Genomic DNA, 22610 nt, shown 5'->3' with positions numbered 1-22610 from the left:
CTTAAAAAAACAAAAGCCAATCTCCAAACCATTTCTAAAACTAGACAGAGATTCCGCTTACACTGGAAGCCATAAACAGCTAGCTCAAAGCGGACAGTGTCATGTGAGTCAAGCAGAGGAAGCTGCTGGGACAGCTCTTTTATACACACTGCTTTTTGCTTTTCCAAACGTAGTAAAAAGACACAGATTTGAAAAACAAAAGTATCAAAACAGAGGAAGGGTTCTGTCAAACGGAATCGCCAGTGAAAATTACTTGAAAAAGAAATAGGCTAAAATTACGTTAAAAACTCTGCATATTCATTGTCTTGAAAACCCAACTGGGCTATGGTTGCCCAACCCTGTAGTAGGGTGTTTCACTGCAGTTCAGCACCACATTGTGGACAGCTCCTGTCAGAGTCACACAGGCACATCAAAACGAATAGCACTTTTCAGAATCATCCTTTAAGATTTTGTTAATTCAGGTAACTGGTGTAAGTCCTTCACATACACTGAGTCGAGTGTGCAAGAATGCTTTTATGACATTCTAGCTTGATTTGAACATCCTCACATGTCCCGATTCTCTCTGGCGGTGGTCGTAAGAAAAACGCGCCCAAGAAGGACGCCCATCAAAAAATCTGTAGAAAAAAAAAGTCCAGTGCTCGTCAGGGACGACCTTTTTTTTTTACGTGAAGCCGTCTTTGGCATGCGCAGAGCAGCCAGCATAACGATTGGCTGCTCTGCGCATGTCCAGCTGGCCGACTGGCTTCCAAGGAAATCGCATGCAAATGAGCTAACAGCGAGCAGCTCATTTGCATGCGATTTTCTTCATGCATGCCCTTCCCTTACCGATTTGCTAAGGGATCGGTAAGGGAAGGGCTCTTCCGTGGAGTTTAGTGCATCCAGCCCTCAATTCGGAGCCCCAGGCTCCCTCAGATTTTTGCGGTTTCTCATTGAAATCCCAGGCGTCACATGGCATTCCCGGGGACTGCTAAGGGAGCTTGGACCTCGAGTGTCATCGTTATAAAAGGATACTTTACCAGGGTAAGTCACAGGCAGCGAGTGATAGAGAGGCCCAGTGAAAATATCAGCAAAAAAAAGATAACAGGGGAGTGCCTGTAATGGGCATGTTGGGGTAATGGGCATGCAATCACTTAATTGGCAATATGGCCACGGTCCGGCCACAAGTGGAACAGGCTTCATGGAATTATTCAACTCTGCAAAAATATAAAGGAGGAGGGGCTTGCACAGTTTTTGAGCCCAATATGGGTTGTGGTCATGCAGGCACTTAAGCAGCAATATGGCCGCTGTCTGGCCGCAAGTTTAACAGGCTTTACAGGTTGTAGGAATTCAGGCACTTAAGAGGCAGTTTAACAGGCTTTATGGAAGTGAACAAGTGTAACCCAGTCCTCCTATCTTGGGTTAGAAGGGGCTCGAGAGGCACTGCAGGTTTTTATTACTTACTTACTCTGGTCCCGTCAGCTCGTCCATTCAGGAACCCCACGACACTCAGAGGATTAAAAGAACTGGAACATTTATTAACGTCTTAACTGATGGTTTCTACTGCCTTGGTCTTCATACAGTTCAATTATAAGTCATATTGCTTTCCAGATGATCATAAGCCATAATACAATTCTGGGCTAATACACGTGTGTAACCCTCATGCCTGTCCTGCAGCTTAGTTACAACCCAGAGTGGATTTCACACTCCCGATGTACTTCGATACCATCTGGGCCAAGCTTCCAGTAACTGTGTACTCCCTTCGGGCTGCCACCCTGAAGGTCTCGCTATCAGCAAGGGCTAGACTGCAATTCTGAGCCCTGGTTACGGCTGGGTAACTCCCCAATCCACCGAGTTTCTGGCTCCTCTGATGGCTGATGCAATATAGAAGCTTACTGTCCAGTTAATCAATCCACTGGTTACAATGCTACAGGACTTCCCCTTCTCCTGCAATGGGTCATCTGGCAGGGGGACTATCAGCAGGGCTTTTTTTTGAGGGGGTACTTAGGGGTACTGAGTACCGGCACCTTTTTCGTTGTCTGCTAAAATTGACTCATGGTCCCCAAGTTATAATGAAAGAGCTCAGGCTCTACACACCAATTCTGTCTTTTCATAGATTCTGTGACTGGTTGCAGAGGGCCTGGCTATTGTGGGGTGGGGCCCTCAGTGATCACCCCACTCCTGAAGGGTGGCCTGACATTTGAGTACTGGCACCCTTTTTGCTAGAAAACACACACTGACTATCAGTAACTCCTCTCCTACATCCAGAGCTGATACTGTATCAAGAAGCAGAACCAGAGACAGGATCTTTTCCCCAGGGCTTACCTTATATATTCTCTGAGCTCTTCCTGGGTCCTTCAGTCACTCCCCTAATGACCTGCTACCCAGGACTCACTCTAGCAAGTTCTTAAACAAACCATGGGTTACACAAGTGCTCATATAGTGGCAGTCCGGATGTAGTCATGGCTGGCTTATCTAAATAAAGAGACACCCATGACAGCCTTACCGTGGGCTATGGGCTGCCAAAAGGTGGTATTATCTTGAAGTGATAGTCAGGAACGTCTGTGGGAGAAGGCGTGTGGGTGTGCGGATTGGGTTACAAGGGAGTGCTATAAGGGAAGAGGTTTCTTGTGCATAGGTGCCAACGAACACACTTACAGAGTAGAGAATGACATGGGGACAATGTTTATCCCCATCCCCACCCCATCTCCAAGGGTTTTGTCTCCATCCCCAGCCCATCCCCGCAGGTTCTGTCTCCATCCTCATCTTGTCCCTGCAGGTTTTGTCCCCATCCCTGCCCTGTTCCCGTAGATTCTGTCTCCATCCCCGTGAGTTCTGTCCTCATCTGAAGAAGACTTGATTGAGCATTTATGATTTTATATTTAAGTCTTTTTATTAAAGTATAAAAAGGAACAATATGCTGTGTGACTGTTGTTTATAAATCACAAATAGAAAACAATAATAACATCAAGCAACTATAATAACCCCCCTCCCCTCCCCCCACCACCCTCTATCCTCCCAACCCCAACAATAGCTGACTTCTATTACCCTAAGGAACCCTAAGCCACCCTGTTAAAATGCCTAGGGGTACAAAATACAGCCCATTCTGTATGCCCTAGTGGGGCGGGGGAGAAATATGCTCTGTGAAGCACTGTTATGATTTTTTAATCTGTGGATGAATAAGAAGTCATCAACAATCTCAGGATTCAGTCTAGCTCTCCTGTCTTCCACAGTCCTTCCTGCAATAGAAAATGTCTTCTCAGAAGATGTGCTGGTAGCAGGAAGGCACAGGGTCCCCCGTGAAAATTTTGCCAGTTGTGACCGGCACTTTTGCTTGTTTTTCCAAAAAAATCAAAACATCATCGTCTGCATCACTCAAACATATATAACTGTCTGATTCATTACCAGCCTTCAAAGTAGAGAATGACATGGGATATCCAGAATGACTATGCATGAAAGAGATTTGCATATAATGGAGGCTAATATTCTTATATATAATATATATAATATTCTTATATATAATATATAATTCTTATATATTTCTTATATTTCTCTTACTATGCTTGCTGAAAAATACTATCATGTTCTATCATTATCATGTTACCCAAAATCCTTCTGTTATTACTAAATACACGAAAGACTCCTGAAGAAATTGCAGAGTCATGGAATCGGAGGTAGGGTACTATTATGGATTAAGAACTGGTTGAAAGATAGGAAGCAGAGAGTAGGATTGCGTGGCCAGTATTCTCAGTGGAGGAGGGTAGTTAGTGGGGTCCCGCAGGGGTCTGTGCTGGGTCCGTTGCTTTTTAATGTATTTATAAATGACCTAGAGATGGGAATAACTAGTGAGGTAATTAAATTCGCCGATGACACAAAATTATTCAGGGTCGTCAAGTCGCAGGAGGAATGTGAACGATTACAGGAGGACCTTGCGAGACTGGGAGAATGGGCGTGCAAGTGGCAGATGAAGTTCAATGTTGACAAGTGCAAAGTGATGCATGTGGGTAAGAGGAACCCGAATTATAGCTACGTCTTGCAAGGTTCCACGTTAGGAGTTACGGATCAAGAAAGGGATCTGGGTGTCGTCGTCGATGATACGCTGAAACCTTCTGCTCAGTGTGCTGCTGCGGCTAGGAAAGCGAATAGAATGTTGGGTGTTATTAGGAAGGGTATGGAGTCCAGGTGTGCGGATGTTATAATGCCGTTGTATCGCTCCATGGTGCGACCGCACCTGGAGTATTGTGTTCAGTACTGGTCTCCGTATCTCAAAAAAGATATAGTAGAATTGGAAAAGGTACAGCGAAGGGCGACGAAAATGATAGTGGGGATGGGACGACTTTCCTATGAAGAGAGGCTGAGAAGGCTAGGGCTTTTCAGCTTGGAGAAGAGACGGCTGAGGGGAGATATGATAGAAGTGTATAAAATAATGAGTGGAATGGATCGGGTGGATGTGAAGCGACTGTTCACGCTATCCAAAAATACTAGGACTAGAGGGCATGAATTGAAGCTACAGTGTGGTAAATTTAAAACGAATCGGAGAAAATTTTTCTTCACCCAACGTGTAATTAGACTCTGGAATTCGTTGCCGGAGAACGTGGTACGGGCGGTTAGCTTGACGGAGTTTAAAAAGGGGTTAGATAGATTCCTAAAGGACAAGTCCATAGACCGCTATTAAATGGACTTAGAAAAATTCCGCATTTTTAGGTATAACTTGTCTGGAATGTTTTTACGTTTAGGGAGCGTGTCAGGTGCCCTTGACCTGGATTGGCCACTGTCGGTGACAGGATGCTGGGCTAGATGGACCTTTGGTCTTTCCCAGTATGGCACTACTTATGTACTTATGTACTTATGTACATACTTTCTCATGCATTGTCACTACTCATGATGTATTGTAAGCCACATTGAGCCTGCAAAGAGGTGGGAAAATGTGGGATACAAATGCAACAAATAATAATAATAATAATAATATTGATTGTGGGTATTCTGAAAACCTGACTGGCAAGGGGGCACTCCAGGACTGACTTGGGAAACACTGTGTTATAGTACGAGAGGGTAAGTGGATTCATGATGAATGTGAATGTTGTCACTTAGAAATAGTGCAGTGACACATGAATGAAAGGATCATTCCATTAGAAATTCAGGACATGTGAGAAAAGTCTCATGGGTGACCACAGAGAACAAAATGGAACAAATCTGTTTTCATTAAACACCATCACAACACACATGATTTCTACTACTACGACTTATCATTTCGATAGATATACGCAGAATTGTCTGTCTTTTCACAGTAATTGGCAAACTCGACAAAAGTCACTAATGATAGCAGATTGAAATGTACATCAAAGCTTTGAAAGGACCTCAGGGTGGGGATCCTGCAGCCTTTGAGAGGTGCAAAGTAATTATTTTTTAAGATGCCCAATATAGAGTTACAGGCAGCAGAGCCAGAGCCCAAGGTGGAGGGAGCACATTTTGGCCTGCCTCCCTGCTGCCGCCCTCCCGCCGCCACCTCTGCCTCCGCTGCTTCTGCCTCCCCACTGCTGCTCCCCACCACCACTGCTCCCCCCCCACCGCTGCTGTTCTGTTTCTGTGAGTCTGACGTCCTGCACGTACAACGTGCAGGACGTCAGAAACAGAACAAAACCTTGCGCGGGAAGCAAGAGGACCTCGGCTAGCGGGGGTTGGGGTCCCCCGCCAGCAAAGGTAGCCCACGGCGATGGTGGGGGAGGGTTGGCGGCGGGAGGGGGGTGGGAGAGTCATTGGCAGGGGGGTCCAGGACCAAATCTACGGGGGCCCAGGCCCCCGTTGTCCCACATAGCTACGCCCCTGATCCTGATGTGCAAGGCTTGCCTCAGAAGTTTATGAAAATGACAAATCTGTTTTTCTTTTCTCATTGCTGTGTATTTTCTGCAGGTGACTTGCAGGTTTCCTCACAGCACGTTGGCACTTCTTTGCATATTATCTAAATCACTGGTGATTCTGCCAGTGCTGGTGGGCAGTCACATATGTCTGCATGTTGGCATGAGGCTTTCTTCATCAAAGAATCTTGCTTGGAGGAAAAAGAAGTCCTTCGCGTGGCCACCATGTCCACGATAATCTCTTCAACCTCAGCATAATAACGTCCAGGGGAAAAGAAGAATTTTCAGCACTGTGGCTTAGGTCCTCTACAGAACAAGTTAATATAGAAGGTGTATTTTCGTTGGTATTTGCCATCATTCTTTTTAAAACACAGAGCAGCCTCCTTATCACACTCACAAATCTGCCGGGCACATGCTGCGTCTGGCTTCTCATTTTCAGGATCAGCTGTGGGAGAGAGATTACATTACAAAAGACTCTTGTATGCCGCATGTACCTTTTTCAGCTCACCACTGTTAACAAAGGGAATAGCCAGGCATATCTGGGAAAGTACAGATGTATACAGATGTTCAGGTGGGCTTTCTTGAGATGGACTTTTTTTTTGTTGTATGAGAAGTGAGTGTACCAACAAGTAGGGCCATCTTAACCAGTGGTGTTCCTAGGGGGGGCGGTGGGTGCAGTCCGCCCCGGGTGCACGCCGCTGGGGGGGTGCCGCGAGTGCCTGTCCTTCGTTCATTCCATGCTCCCTCTGCCCCGGAACAGGAAGTAACCTGTTCTGGGGCAGAGGGAGCATGGAATGAACGAAGGACAGGCATGCGCGGCACCCCCCCAGCGGCGTGCACCCGGGGCGGACTGCACCCACCGCCCCCCCCTAGGAACACCACTGATCCTAACCCAAGCAGTTGTCTAGGGTGACAGTGTCTAGAGGGCGGCAAAGAGCAGTTGCAATCGAGGCAAAGCAAGAGGTCTTGATAGCCATACAAAAAAAATTGGGGGGGGGGGGGCAATTCTGTAAAGGTTAGCCAATGAGATGCCATGGTGTTAATCAGTATTCTGCAATTGTTGATCTGCTATATTCTTCAATGAGTGGGAGGTGTGGCTTAGTTATTAGAGTGATGACTGAGAAACCAGGGTTCAAATCCCATTAACCCATTGATGTATGCAGTGTTATAGACTATGGGCATAAAGCGTGACTTATATGTGAATGTGTAGACGCCAACACTTATACCATGTTAAAGGCTCATGTATGTGTCCATGCCTGTGTGGGGTGATAGTCGCATGCAACTTGTAGTATTGTGTAGTTATGAGCATATCTGGGAGATCTGTCGATTTCCCACTCAAGCTCCACCCTTGTGCATTTCCCCCATTCCACATATGCACTAAATGGAAATGGCCTAAGTTTGTTACAGAATCCCCTTTAGCCGTGTATGTGCTAACATGCTGTAACATACGCAGGTATATGGTGCTTGGCCTTTTGCACTGTTTTATGGGACTGTCCTGAAAGACTGAAAGAGTTATCAGTGCATAATTTTACTTGCAGGGAGGACAAATCATTTTCAGATAGTTCATTTAAGGCCTGTTACTAAGCCATGATAAAGTATGCAGTTACTGCGGCTTAATGTGGGGCTTTACAATATGGTAGCTGCAAAACATGGAAAGTATTGAGGGGCGTGCTTTGATTCCTTTAAACTGAGCGGGAGTCTTCCATCTACGGTTCTGCCAGTGGGTGGCGCTGTTTCACTATCACATTTTCAATAGTGAGGGACAAGCAACCTCTGCAGGACTCCAGGGAACCTGTCTGTCTCTAGCCATTGAAAACACAATATTGAAACACCATCCCCCCCAACTGGCAGTAATGCAGTTGGAGGACTCCCGCTCAGCTTAGAGAGAATGGGGGAGGGGGCGTGCCCAGTATTTTCTATTGCAGGTCATGGGTTAACATTCACAATAATGTTCCCAGTTTAGGAGGCGGTAAGTGGTTTCATGTTAAGTCCGCATTAGTCGTTAGCACATGGTAAAATTTGCTCATGTAAATTTGGGTGTGCGCCTAATTTGTGCATGCAATTTAATTGAATAATGAGCTAATTAGTGCTGATAACTGGCTTTTAACAACCAATTATTAGCACTAATTAGATTTAATTGAAATGTGTGCACATAAATTTAGGTACAGAATTCATGCTTAAATTTTAGACATACTGTATGTTCAAAAAGAGGGTGTAGCAATGGGAGGGTCATGGGTGGAACGGGGGTGTTCCTAACATTTACATGCATTGTTATGGAAAGACAGGTGATACACTCCTAATATAGGCATGTACATTTGCACCATTTTTCAGCTGGTGCAAATGGCTGCTCCTAAAGTTAGGCGTGATTTCCGGGCATAAGCGCTGTTCTATAAACTGCACCTAACTTTAAGCGTGGCTTATATAATAGCACTTTTTTGGTTGCATATATAGAATTCACCCCTAACTGCCAAATGCCTTCCACACCTGATACTATCCATACAAAATATACAGATAGAGATGTTATATGCTTACTGGCTGCCAGGGAACATAAACTTTTTTTGAATATTGGGCCTGTAGGTGCAAAGCAAGCACATGAAAACACTATATACAACACTATATACGTTCCTATGTAAAAAGGTATATGGGATTATAATACATGACACTATCCAGCATTAATAACCTGACTTCAAAAGTGCAGACTCAAGCTTATTCCATCTTTTAATGCATAGCCTGTTGTTTAATGAGCCTTGACCTTGCATACAGACACAAAAATGCTGCCAAGAACACCAGTTTACCAGAATAACAACGTTGTCATCAGCATTGTCTTTATGGCCAGGCCAGCCAAGGACTCTTGGAGTCTCCCATGCAGCCAGAGAGACGCTGTGGCTGGTAAAACTGCACATAAACCCCAGCTCCTTGTCAAGGTGACTCCATTCAATGTGGTGCCAGTGAGACAATGTTGGGGCGCCTGAAGTCACAACAATGGGGATAACAATGTTATGTGTGTGTCACCAACAAGGCCAGAATACACGTCATTAGCACAGTTGCAGCCTGTGATTTCTGTATAAAAAGGGGCTCTTATCTGAGGCAAAGGTTGTTGTGTTGATATTCCGTCCAAGGAGCAGACCTGCGTTGCATCTGACTGACCATCTGAGGAACACACTGCCACCTGCTAGAAGTTTGCATTGGGTCATATGTGTGCCAGGTGCTTTTGTGTAGTGCTGTGTGGGGATAGAATAGCCTGACTGCATGAGAACTCCATCTAGGGTAATGTATGTTTACTCTGAGCTGTTTCTATGATAAGACTTCCTGTGTCTTCATTCTTGCCTTCTTTTATATTATCTTTGCTGCTATTGTAAATATATAAGCACTCTATTTTACAATACTCGGTTGTGGAGTTAGTTCTGTTTTTAATATTTGGGAGCTGTGAGCTTGGATCTAAAGATAAGAGGGAACACATTTGCTTCTGACACTATAATCTTATGCTGGAACATTGCTAGAGATCTTTATAATTTGTATGGTCAGATTCCCCAAATAACACCCCAAAAGGTTGTTTTCTGTGTACATCCTTAGATATTTATAGCACACCTCATTTCTTCTTTGGCAATCCATTTGAACCTGTTTTCAGTTTTGAACTTGTTTTAAATGCATTTCAACTAGACTAAGGCAAATCTTTCATGTGGTTTCAAATATTACCAACCAGTTTGCAAACAAGGTAGCCCACTGTGTGGTTTATAAAGATTACTTCCATGCTAACTGCCATGGCTCCATCTTTGTTTCTTGGGCTGATTAATTAATCTGAGAGTATTAACCTGCACAAAGTGATGGTGTGGGTCACTGCACATTAGTGAATCAGCTCCTGAGTGGCCAAGAGAATAGTGAATCCAGGTGGCTGCAGTGCACAGACGATTCCTTATGTGAAGGAAGTTACTTACTGCAGGTAAGATTTCCATCAATGTAGGTGTATGTATATGGCTGAGTCTTCGGACGGCAGCCCAGTTCATTCATCCGGCCAAAACAGCAATCATGAGCATGGCAGCACCTTTGAAGGCAAAAAGAGAAAAAAGTGAGATAAATTTAGAGGGGAATCTTTTTTTTTTTTAGCAGTGTGAATGCATAAAAAGCAAGGGCATAATTTGTTTCTGTGCAGAAGACTGGATTTTCAAAACAAAAGTGAACACATCCACTTTGAAACTATGGAGTTGATATTCAAAGTGATTTATCCAGTCAGAAATGGCTCCTGGCCGGTTAAATCACTTAAGAACATAAGAGTAGCCACACTGGGTCAGACCAATGGTCCATCTAGCCCAGTATCCTGTTTTCCAAACAGTGGCCAAGCTAGGTCACAAGTACCTGGCAGAAACCCAATTAGCAGCAACATACCATGTTGCCAATCCCAGGGCAAGCAGTTGATTCCCCACATCTGTCTCAATAGCAGACTATGGACTTTTCCTCCAGGAACATGTGCAAATCTTTTTAAAACCCAGATACGCTAACTGCTGTTACCACATCCTCTGGTAGCGGGTTCCAGAGCTTAACTCCGACTCAGTTTGCTGGAAAAAGAAGCTTTTAAAAGAGACTAGAAAAAGACTCTTTACTATGTGTGTTACATTAACATTAACAATGTAACTTGTTTTCCGCTAATACCTTGCGGTTCAAAGCGGATCCCAATACAAGAAGCCGGACATATCCAGGAATTTACAATATAAAAATTAACACAGACTGTGAACCCAAGTTAATTATTAGATTGCAGAACAAATTCATGAAATAGATGATTTTTGATACTTTTTTTTCCAAAATTGAAAAGAATTTGAAATGGTAAATAGAAAGGATTGAACTTCATTACTAAGACAAGCCGCTTGAAAAGCATAAAGAGAATCTAATAATGTATGTCTTTTGATCTCGTGGCTCTAGATTTTTGAGACCAAACAAAATGACTCAACAAACATAAAGGAACTAATTCATAAATCACTTTATAAATTGGATAAATACATTTCTAGCATGTACCGGTAACCAATGGCTCTTTATGAGAAACTGAGATATACTATCTGACTTTTTCAAAGAATAAATCGAATGAAGCACAGTCATCGGGTAACTCATTCCAAAGTTTGGGTGCTAAAAAAAGAAAAGGCAGATCGGTGGGTCGATTCATAATGAATTATCTTAGGACTGGGGAGTACTGGTGGTGGTCAGCAAAAGGCTACCGGCTGAATATTGACCCCTTTACCCCTGATATTTAACCAGAAATGGCTCCTGGCTTATTAAATGGCTGGCTATCTGGCAAAATTCAGCGGGAGATAGCTGATTATCTCCCCCTGAATATTATCGGTTAGCAGATAGTAGATAACCGGTTATATCACGCGATGTAACTGCTGATATTCAGCGCATCGCTGGCTACGTTTGGAGGCCAAAATAAGCCACCAAAATATCTGGCTTATCTTTGGCCGGTTTCAACTTAACTTGCCAGCACTGAATATCATAAGTATTGCCATACTTGGAAAGACCAAAGGTCCATCGAGTCCAGCATCCTGTTTCCAACAGTGGCCAATCCAGATCACAAATACCTGGCAAGATCCCAAAAAAGTACAAAACATTTTATAGTGCTTATTCCAGAAATAGTGGATTTTCCCCAAGTCCATTTAATAACGGTCTATGGACTTTTCTTTTAGGAAGCCGTCCAAACCTTTTTAAAACTCCGCTAAGCTAACCGCCTTGGACAGTTATGTTGAAACCAGGCCAAAATAAACCGGATATTCAATGCTATTCACTGGGAATGGCCCGGCATTGAATATATGGGCTCTGTGTTGACTGCAGGAGTCAGCCCAGCTAACTCCTGCTGTTCAAATAATGGCCCCAATGTCCTTATATTTAGGGCATACAAATATTTGGGGTTAATTTATGCACATGCATTCAAAACTCTCCCCGATTACTCCCCCCCCCTGGGATTGTCTGGGTAAAGTCCATCCTGTTGGATCAAAGAAGCTGCACCCTACTGATGTCACCTACCAGTCTACCTCATCCTTCGGTGCTCCCCTTCCATTGTGCCCACAATGACATCCATATGCTACATAGGAAATGAGTGGATTGCGCTGTGTCACTCGATAGATCATGATTCCAAACTCTAGAAGACCACCGTGGGCCACCCAAGAAGCTGTAAAACAAGTAAGCAGAGAACTTCAGGAAGGAACACAGCCACTGTGGAGATTGTTTTATGAGAACATAAACATCGCCGTACTGGGACAGGCTGAAAGTTCATCAAGCCCAGTATCCTTTTTCTAACAGCGGCCAATTCAGGTCACAGCGGCCAAGATCCCAAAAGAGTAAAACAGATTTTATGCTGGTTATCCCAGGAATAAGCAATGAATTTTCCCAAGTCCATCTTACGAATGGCTTATGGACATTTCTTTTAGGAACTGGTCCAAACTTTTTAAAACCCTGCTAAGCTAACTGATTCTTACCACATTCTCTGGCAACGAGTTCCAAAGTTTAATTACATGTTAAGTGAAGAAATATTTTCTCTGATTTGTCTTAAATTTACTATTTAGTAGCTTCATTATGTGTTTCCTAGTCCTTGTATTTTTGGAAAGAGTAAACAAGCGATTCACATCTAACTGTTCCATTCCACTTTAGTGTTTTATAGACCTCTATCATATCTGTCTGGCACATGTCTCACTTTTCTTTATTTAGAACAATCTTTAATTACATGAGATCAGAGAGTCTGGATTCTCTAGTGACTGCATCCTGCTTTTTGAAGATAATTTATTGCTAAACAACAAATAACGTACACCAGATTTTTTTGTGTTATTGTGTTGGTTGCAAGATTAAACTTTGAAGTCTATAGACTCAGATTTAAACCTTGCTTTGCCCACCAACCTTGTAATTTAATAAACTTGTGTACACAAGTTATAGAGTAATGCCAGTTATGCGCTTAACTTAATGTAATAATTAGCTGCTAATTGGTATTAACAAGTAGTTGGTCATAATTGATGTCAAACAGCATTAGTTGGCCCTAATTAGCAGTTACATGTATAAGTGCCCTTAGTCGGGATTCCACAAATTGTGCATGCAAAATCCATAGGGGCCCTAAAAGTGGTCTCACTGGTGTAGGTGCGTGTTTTGGACACGCACAGGTCCATTTGCTCAGCGCACCTGGAAAAAAGGCATTTTTTGTGGATGTGCGGCAAAATTAAAACCAGCGTGCGTCCGTTTTCGGACTGAGACCTTACTGCCACCCATTGACTTAGCGGTATGGTCTCAAACGCTAACTGGGCAATAAGTGGCCAGCAGCATGCGTAAACTGGCGATTACTGCCGGGTAAGCGCCATGCAGTAGAAAATAGAAAATATTTTCTACCGTGTGTTTTGGGCAGGTGTCAAGAATGGAATTACTGCCTGGGGCACATGGTAGCTGGCGGTAGTTCCAATTTGATGTGCGTTGGATGCGTGTAGGCGCCTATGTGCCTTAGTAAATGGGAGCATGGATCTGGGAGGGGCATAGGTGGGTCAGGGGTGTGTCCTACGCGTGCACGCACAAGTTCTAGAATACTAGCAGTTACGAGCCTGACTGCCAGCAGTTAGACATGACCATTTACACAATGGCTAGTACCTAAAGTTAAGCACCTAACTGTGGACTTACGCTAGTATTCTAGAAAGGTACCTAGGCATGTAATTTTCAATATAGAATTCACGCTTAGCACAGATCATCTAAATGTCTATGTTTAGGCTACCTTTTGAGAATGACCTCCTTGGGGACAATCTATAATTGGGAGCTTCCATTTAGACATGGTAGGAACCTATTTCATAAAGCCAACCAGGCACTTAAATTCCATTATAGAATGCTAGTGTAATCTGAGCTCAACATGCCTACCATCTAGGCGTCCACCCTTATGGTGCCCCATGCAGCTCACCCCAATTCTATATTACTATGCATATCTTTAGAGAATGCCCCCACCTGCCCACTTTCAGGTGTGCACTCAAAAATTTATGCACACATCTGTCTAGAATAGCACCTAGCAAGATGTGCAGATAAATCCAAATTGTAGCCAATGTGCCCCAATAATTGATCATTAGCACCCGGTTATTGATGCTAACAGGCTCGTTATGCAATTAATTTGTGCACACAAATTGAGCACGTTCCCAAAATTGTATGTACAATTTTAAATGCTGTTTATAGAATTTGGGGGATAGTGCATCCTTTTTCAAAAGAAAATGAACTATTTTTGGCAAAGAAAACCCCCCAAGAGGCTGGGGGGAGATATGATAGAGGTCTATGGAGTAGTGAGTGGAGTGGAGCGGGTGGATGTTCATGCTTTCCAGGCATACTGGGACTGGGGGGCATGCGATGAAGCTGCAGCCTGTAGTAGATTTAAAACGAATCGGAGAAAAGTTTTCTTCACTCAACGTGTAATTGGACTCTGGAGTTCGTTGCCAGAGAGTGTGGTGGAGGCGGTTGGCTTAGCGGAGTTTAAAGGGGGTTTGGACGGCTTCCTAAAGGAAAAGTCCATGGACCGTTATTAAATGGACTTGGGGAAAATCCACTATTTCTGGGATAAGCAGTATAAAATGTTTTGTACATTTTTGGGATCTAGTCAGGTATTGTTTGTCCTGTTTGTCTGTCCTAATTAGATTTTAAGCTCTGTCGAGCAGGGACTGTCTCTTCATGTTCAAGTGTACAGTGCTGTGTACTTCTAGTAGCGCTATTGAAATGATAAGTAGTAATAGGAATCTTTGGGATTCCGGAATGTTGCTACTCTTTGGGATTCTGGAACCTTGTTACTCTTTGGGATTCCGGAATCTTGCTACTCTTTGTCCTTATCCCTTATTTGTCCTGTTTGTCTGTCCTATTTAGATTGTAAGCTCTGTCGAGCAGGGACTGTCTCTTTATGTTCAAGTGTACAGAGCTGTGTACGTCTAGTAGCACTATAGAAATGATACGTAGTAGTAGTAGTAAATTGTTGTGTTTTTTTCTGCTCATTTATATTTGATAATGACATGCAATGACGTGTCCAACCCTAATGTACATTTACATGTATAAATTCCAATTTGTAAAATTGTATCAATGTATATTCAATATGTACATTCAAATGCTGGTATTTACATGTGCAAATCAGTAATAGGGCTTGCAACTTAACCATCTTAACATTATTGTACCTGTTCTGTGAATTCTTTATTCGTTCAGTATAGGCGGTAGGGAATGGAAATTGACTTAAATAAACAAATAGATGTTTTTGAGAGGGCATGGGGATGTGACATTAACCTCCTTAAACACCCCTGCCTTTGCCTGTGGAGCAGTGAACAGTGAAAGATATACAGCACTGTATATATTACATGATAATGATTCACGGAGATTTGGCATGGGAGTTTCCCATCTGCAGACTACAAACAATTTAACAGGTATGAACAAGTCTGGAAGCCCTGGAGTCATGCATTCAGAATTGAATTTGGTAACAGGATGCCTAACTTGTATATCAAGGATCATGGAAATGATGCCTATTTTCAAAGTGAAAGGAGGCAGACTCTTTTCCTTTGAAAACAACCTCACAGAAACAACAACTTGGGAGACTATTTAAATACATTTTAAAAAATTTAAACCGGCCGACATTCAGCGCTATTTAACTGGCCAGGAATGGCTCCTGGCTGGCTGGTTAAATAGAACTTATCCGGCTGTCCACGAAAATTCAGCTATTTCCTGCGGAATAATTGCCATCAGCACGATATAGCTGACTAGCTGCGAATATTCAGCAGATTGCCGGCCAACTTTGGCGACCAAATGGGGACGCCCAAATAGAAAAACCTTTGTTTGGCCGCTATAAATATAGCTGGCTAGTGCTGAATATTACATAGCTGGCTATGTTTAAGCTGGTGAAACCCCTCCCCCATTGGTTATTCAATGCCGGTCACCAGAAATGGAGAGGCATTGAATGAATATCTGGGTTTAGCACCAGGTGTTGGGTGGACAGCGCGCTGCCCAGCACCAGCTGAATATCAGCCAGAAAATATTTATAACCCATCTATCCACGGTACTGGGTGACGATGCTTTGGAGAATCAGAAAGTATGTGTATAAGGCCAAACTGCACCCCAGGGAATGTCTCCGCTCGTTGCATGTGTAGCAGGCTGCCAAAATGTTTCTTCCTATGCAGTCACGTGAGGAACATTCTGGGGAGGTTATTTTAATAAGGATCCCTTTTACTAAAGCTTAGTGCACACTAATGAAATTAGCACATGCTAAATACCAAGTATCCTATGTTATATGTATGGGCCACACGGCACACTGAAATTAGCACATGCTAAATACCATGTATCCTATGTTATTATATGGGCCACATGCCACTTAGCCCACACTAATGAAATTATCACATGCTAAATACCATGTATCTTATGTTATATGTATGGGCGACACAGCACACACTAATGTCTGTTAGCACCCTAAAGTAGGCACAACATACATGATAAAAGTTACCCTTCCTGTGAAAACAGAGCCATTGTAGTTTGTGACAGGAACTGATACTTACTACAGACAATCACTGTGGTTAGTAGCATCAATGCATTCATCTCTGAGTAGAAGCTGCAACTATCCCCCTTGTGGTCTAGATTCTGCCACAGATCTGGTGAAGCGATCTCCAGCTGCACTGCTGCTCTCAACACTATCTCACACTGATTCCAGAGACGCAACCTCTATATTTCATTCCACAATGATGCAGCTGGGAAGAGAGGAAGAGTTCAAAATGCAGGAAACCATCAACAAGGAATGAAACCTCCACAGTCACTTTACGTGGCCTGTTCTCAAAGCAAGCTCACAGCTCCAGGTCAAGAAGGACACTTTGGTGCTTTCGTTTTTCGTCTCCTGCAAGAGTTCTGAGCAGGGCCATCAAATGAGTCTAAAGCTCTAGCATCACTTGTGACAAAGCAGGTTGGCATCTGTGAAATGCTCTGCTTGTCATTCCATGGTGGGAAGTGGTGATTTCAATATGGCAGAAGGGAACCAGGATTGTTCATGGATTGGTTGGAGTCATTTTGAAATACGGCACTGGGGCTGGAGGGTAGGATGGTCATTGACCCTGAAGTCCCCACAGATGGGACATGATATTGGGTAGGGTCTAAGGGAGCTACATGGTGGGGGGGGGGGGGGGTGGAGAAACTGTTTTTTTAACTTTGTTGGTGGGGCCAGCGCATGCCTAAGTCATTGCATGTCATTTGCAAACATAAATGAGCAGAAAAACATAACATTTTGAGTTTGTTGTACACAGATAAGCAGACTCTTTGGAAATAGTATGCACTATGGACTAGATTCTATATATGGTGACTGAAAAATTGGCACTGAAAATATTTTTGCCTAGGCGTATTCTGTAAACTGCACCTAGATTTAGGCGTGGTCTATAGAACATGTCAAGCTGGTTTATAGAATATGCCTAGTAGCCATGCCGGCGCCTAACTCTAGGCACATCCATTTACGTTAAGTATAAATAGCGGTGCTTTAGTTAGGCGCAGAGCAGGTGTATTGTATAACCGTGCCAGGGGCATAGCCAGACCTCGGCTGGAGGGGGAGCCAGAGCCTGAGGTGGGGGGGGGGGCACTGTTTAGCCGCCTCTCCCCCCCGCCACTTTGGACCCACCGCCACCGCAAAAACCCTCCCCCATCGCCACCAGGTTCCTTATTTGGGGACCCCCGCCAGCCGAAGAGTCTTCTTCAGCGCCAGTTGACTCTGGCGCCTTTGCTGTGTGATGATCTGTTTCGAACTCCTGACGTCCTGCACTGTGCACGTCCTGTATGTAGCCCCTTGCAGGACGTAAGGCGTCAGAAACAGATTATCACACAGCGAAGGTGCTGGAGTCGACTGGTGCTGAAGAAGACTCTTCGGCTGGCAGGGGTTGGGGACCCCCGCCAGCAAACAAGGTACCTGATGTGGCGGCGGGGTGGGCGGTGGCTGTGGGGAGTCAAATGTAGAGGGGGCCAGGGCTTAATTTGTGGGGGCCTGGGGCCCATGCCCCCACGTAGCTATGCCTCTGAACCGTGCATGCAGATTTTTGGAATGCCCATGGCCTGCTCATTCCATGCCCATGGACACACCCCATTTTTGGCAGCACACATTAGAATTTACGCACCGCTTTACAGAATACGCCCAGCAAGTTATGCACGTAAATTCTAATTAATGCCAATTAGTATCGATAATTGCTTGTTAAGTGGCACTGATTGGCTTGTTAAGTAATTAAATTACATGCATAAAACCAGAATATGACTGGTTTTTTTTGTGTGCAGTTTTGGTCACGTTATATAGAATCTGTGGTTATGTGGATAAAGGGCATTCCCGATAGTGGAACCATCATGATGCACGGACCATTACTCATGTGCAAACTTGTGTACACATGGGTACCTCTTCCTGAAATAGTACTGTCCTCTTTCCAAAGAGTTTGCAATATTATTGGGAGCTAATGTCTGTTAGCACACGCCAAGCTTTAGTGAGAGGCCCTTAGTGTTTTTTACCTTTAAGGGAATGCATAGTGTTTCTGTTGCAGCAGAACCTGTGTCTGTGTGAGAGAGAGGCATGCTTTTATCCAGCCTGGTGTTTGCAGCTACTCCACACCAGTGCGATATTTCCAGCCCCTGAAGCAGCCCAACACAGGACGAAATTTATCTAAGTTGGGCATATATTTACCCCTTCAGAACTTCTACTTTGGATCAGTGTGGTCTACATTCTGGTTTGTTCACCTGTTTGCTGGAAGACTGGATATTAAAGGGGTAATATATATATATATTATATATATATCTATATATATATATATCTAAGCTCCCATTGTTTCCTTCCAATGTTTCAATGTTTATACTCCAGTGTTACATTCCTTAACGACACCTCAATTGTTTCGCATAATTCTGCAAAATGTAATCCATAACCAATCTGTAACAAATTGTATTTCCAATATTTAACTCATATTGTAAGCCACACTGAACCCGCAAAAAGGTGGGAAAATGTGGGATACAAATGCAATAAATAAATAAATAAATAAACTGACAAAAGGAGAAAATGAGTAATTCTGTGAGGGAACCAAAAATAAAACTGGTGTTGGTAATTATCTAATTATCTATTGCACCAGATGACCTGATCATATCTTATTTAAATACAATATATATTTTTATTTTTTAATTTGCTGTGCTCAGTAACGCTGTTGTGCCCTTTAAACCAAATGTTCTGCATAGGGTACACATCCGCCAGACATCATAGCACTCGCCCTTCCTTCCTTCCTTCCAAAACTACGATGGAGTTTTAGGTTTTAACCACGATGCACTAAATCACGGGTGATCTGGAGGCATCACAGCCCGCGCATCTTGCCAATTGAGATCAGCTAAGACAAGTAAACCACTGCAGCACTTTGAGTTAGTCTCTTGAGGTGTGAGTTTTGGAAGGAAGGAAGGGAGGGCGAGTGCTATGATGTCTGGCGGATGTGTACCCTATGCAGAACATTTGGTTTAAAGGGCACAACAGCGTTACTGAGCACAGCAAATTAAAAAATAAAAATATATATTGTATTTAAATAAGATATGATCGGGTCATCTAGTGCAATAGAAAACGAGATAAAAGGACAAAATGGCCAGAAAACCCCAAATCAACAAAACAGTGGGTAAAAAACCAGGAGTTCCAGATGATCATCATTATCGTTCTCAAGTATTTAGACTCCTGATGTAGGCCCTTTGGCCGAAACACAACGTTGTGTCGAGTCGATATACTGATTAATAAAGTTTGGTTCATCTTCACTCTGGAACTCCTGGTTTTTTACCCACTGCTTTGTTGTATTGTGACTATCCGTGGGATTTCGTTGAGTTCTCCACGTTTGTGGATTCTCTACCAGAAAACCCCAAATGAAATAATATTCCCATAAAAAAACATGGGAAACAACATGAAATGAAACTTTTCCACCCATCCCTACCTTTTTCACCTGGATGGTCATTTTTTTTTTTTTATTTCAGTTTTTTAAAATTTTATTTTGAATGTACAAGACAAAACAAAAAATGAAATGAAAGAAAATTTCAATGCAACTTTCCCACTCCTTAATTCTTATATTAAGCCAGAGAAAGCTATCACAAGCTACAGAGAATTCAGGTTTCTCCAAGAGCAATGCAGAGGGCTAGATTTCTACAGATGTGCATTAAAACAGTAAAACATTTCTTCATGTAGTTCTATTTGAAACCCCATTATTTTATAGTATACCAGACAAAAATCAGTAGACAGTTAAAAATAGTAGGGTGATACTATTATAGAGGAGAGAGTTTTAACGACCTACTGATGTATCCTGCAGGGACGTAATATGATTGTACAGTGACCTGGAGGGGCATTTTCCACATGACGTCTATGTCTGACTTTGGACGTTTTGCACAAAAGAAGGTCATTTTCAAAAAAAGAAAAATGTCTATCTTTTGTTTTCAAAAATACTATTTTGAACAAGGTGTTATGTTTTGTTTTTTGGTCCATTTTCAAAGAAAAAACGTCCAAAGTGCAAAATGCACAAAATCAAGCCATTAGGATGTAGGAGCCAGCATTTTTAGTAGACTGGTCCCCCTGACATCCCAGGAAAGCAATAGGGCACCCTAGGGGGCACTGCAGTGGACTTCATAAAATGCACCCAGGTATACATCTCACCATTTCTCCCATATCGTATCTGCTGAGCACCCCAAGTTCTCAATTACTGTTGTGGCCATCTAATCACTGCTAAGCTTGTTTGGTTCCATAAAGGATTTCTTTGAGTTTATCCCACGCGTTTTTGAATTCTGTTATTGTTTTCATCTCTACTACCTCTCGTGGGAGGGCACTCCAGGCGTCTACCACCTTGCTGTCTGTGAAAAAGTACTTCCTGACATTATTCCTGAAGCTGAGTTGGTCCACCTATAACCTCATGTCACCTTCCTGTCTCTGGAAAAGATTTGTTTGTAGATTAATACCTTTCAAATATTTGAATGCCAGTGTCATATCACTCATCTCTCTCCTTTCCTCCAGGGTAGACACCTTCAGGTCCTCAAGTCTCTTCTCCTATGTCTTGTGGCGCAAACCCTATACCATTTTTGTTGCTTTTGTCTGAATCGCTTAAATTCTTTTTACATCCTTAGCAAGATACAGCCTCCAAAACTGAACACAATACTCCAAGCAGGGCCTCACCAATGACTTGTACAGGGCCATCAACATCGCCTTTCTTCTGCTGGTTATACCCCTCTCTTTGTACCCCAGCATCCTTATGGTCGTGGTCACCACCTTGTCGCATTGTTTCATTGCCTTGAGATCCTCAGACTCCATCACCCCAAGGTGCCTCTCCAGAGCTGTGCTTATCAATCTCTTTCCTCCTATCTGGTACATCTCCTTTGGAACTCTGCACTTCTTCACATTAAATTTAACTGCCAGACCTATGACCATTCTATTGGCTATCTTTGTGTCATCTGCAAAAAGGCAAACGTTTCCTTTTAACCCTTCAAAAATGTCTCTCACAAATATATTAAACAGAATCGGCCCCAGTACCAACCCCTGAGGTACTCCACTACTCACCTTCCTTTCCCCTGAGCGAATTCCACCCTCTGTCGCCTGTCGGACAACCAGTGGCGTACCTAGGGTAGTTGACACCCGGGGCTGGTCATTTTTTAACACCCCCCTCCAAAATCCAGTACTAGGCATACTGAGAGTACAAAACAATCAGGACCTATAGAGCAATTCTAACATACTATAAGCAGTAATTTCTATAAGTCACATAAGGAAAAGGAAAGCATCTTAAACACTACAGTGAGCAATAGAACATCAATTCACATATTGTAAAATGAAACCAGACAGAATAGTACAGATCGTCGATCCTGCACAGTCAATGCCAACTGAAAGCCATGTCTTTTTCACAAACACAGATACACCCTAATCCACTATAGAATAAGTAATCATAAACTTTCTATTTAGACAAAAATTAAACTGAACCCACAAGATGCCAGACTCTGCATACAATGCAACACCACAGAAACAGAAAATGTCCCTTAGTACTGTGCAAAATATAAAGACAGCAGATGTAAATTTGAAAAAAACTAACAAGTACCAATCACCACTTTACAAATCAACAAATAGAAATAAAATAAATATAGAAAATAAAATAATACCATTTTATTGGACTAATACATTTAGCTTTCAGAGGCCAAAACCTCCTTCCTCAGGTCAATACAGTATAGTATTTCTTGCGGAAATAGGAAGTTACATCAGAGGGCGGGACACAGTGAGGGAAGGGTCGACGCGACGAGGCGATTTGCTTCTTTTACAGCAGAGCAGACGTGAGGCGCTTCACAGATTTTTTTTAAAGGCTGGGTGCCGGCCAGGTGGCAGGAGAAGAGGGTCGTCTGTCGATGGAGCTGGTAGTAGGCAGGTGGGGACTGCAGCGCCAGCGGAGCACCCCCCACCTGCTGACACGCGGGGCGGACCGCCCCCATCGCCCCACCCTTGGTACGCCACTGCAGTCAACCAGTTTCCAATCCAGCTTGGGTCCTAAGTTCAGCCCTCTCAGATGATTCATGAGTCTTCTGTGAGGAACCGTATCAAAAGCTTTGCTGAAATCCAAGTAGATTACATCTAGTACATGTCCTTTATCCCGTTCTTTGGTCACCTAGTCAAAGAAATCAATCAGATTCATTTGGCAGGATTTTCCTTTGGTAAAGCTATGTTGCCTCAGATCCTGCAACCTGCTGGATTCTTGAAAGTTAACTATCTTTTCCTTTAGCAGTGATTCCACTGATGTGAGGCTTACCGGACTGTAGTTTCCCACTTCTTCTGTG

General features: G+C 43.2%; 1 protein-coding gene across 2 annotated transcripts; it reads right to left on the bottom strand.

Moving 5' to 3' along the window:
- Nucleotides 1-5868: 5868 nt before the first annotated feature.
- LOC115456665 (phospholipase A2, membrane associated-like) lies at nucleotides 5869-22606 on the bottom strand. 2 transcript variants are annotated; one of them, XM_030185893.1, is made up of 5 exons: nucleotides 22583-22606; nucleotides 16343-16531; nucleotides 11838-11982; nucleotides 9767-9873; nucleotides 5869-6276 (listed from the first exon to the last, which is right to left on the bottom strand). In XM_030185893.1, exons 2-5 carry the CDS (start codon nucleotides 16380-16382, stop codon nucleotides 6116-6118), a joined length of 453 nt encoding a protein of 150 aa, XP_030041753.1. In that variant the 5' UTR covers nucleotides 16383-16531; nucleotides 22583-22606; the 3' UTR covers nucleotides 5869-6115. The 2 variants fall into 2 exon arrangements, with proteins under 2 accessions (XP_030041753.1, XP_030041752.1); XM_030185892.1 differs by lacking the exon at nucleotides 22583-22606 and adding an exon at nucleotides 21355-21392.
- Between the last annotated feature and the right edge of the window lie 4 nt (nucleotides 22607-22610).

The sequence above is a fragment of the Microcaecilia unicolor genome, chromosome 13 (assembly GCF_901765095.1).
Source record: "Microcaecilia unicolor chromosome 13, aMicUni1.1, whole genome shotgun sequence".
Taxonomy (NCBI): domain Eukaryota; kingdom Metazoa; phylum Chordata; class Amphibia; order Gymnophiona; family Siphonopidae; genus Microcaecilia; species Microcaecilia unicolor.
Note: the sequence above shows the minus strand (reverse complement) of the source record. Positions and strands in the feature narration are given on the sequence as shown.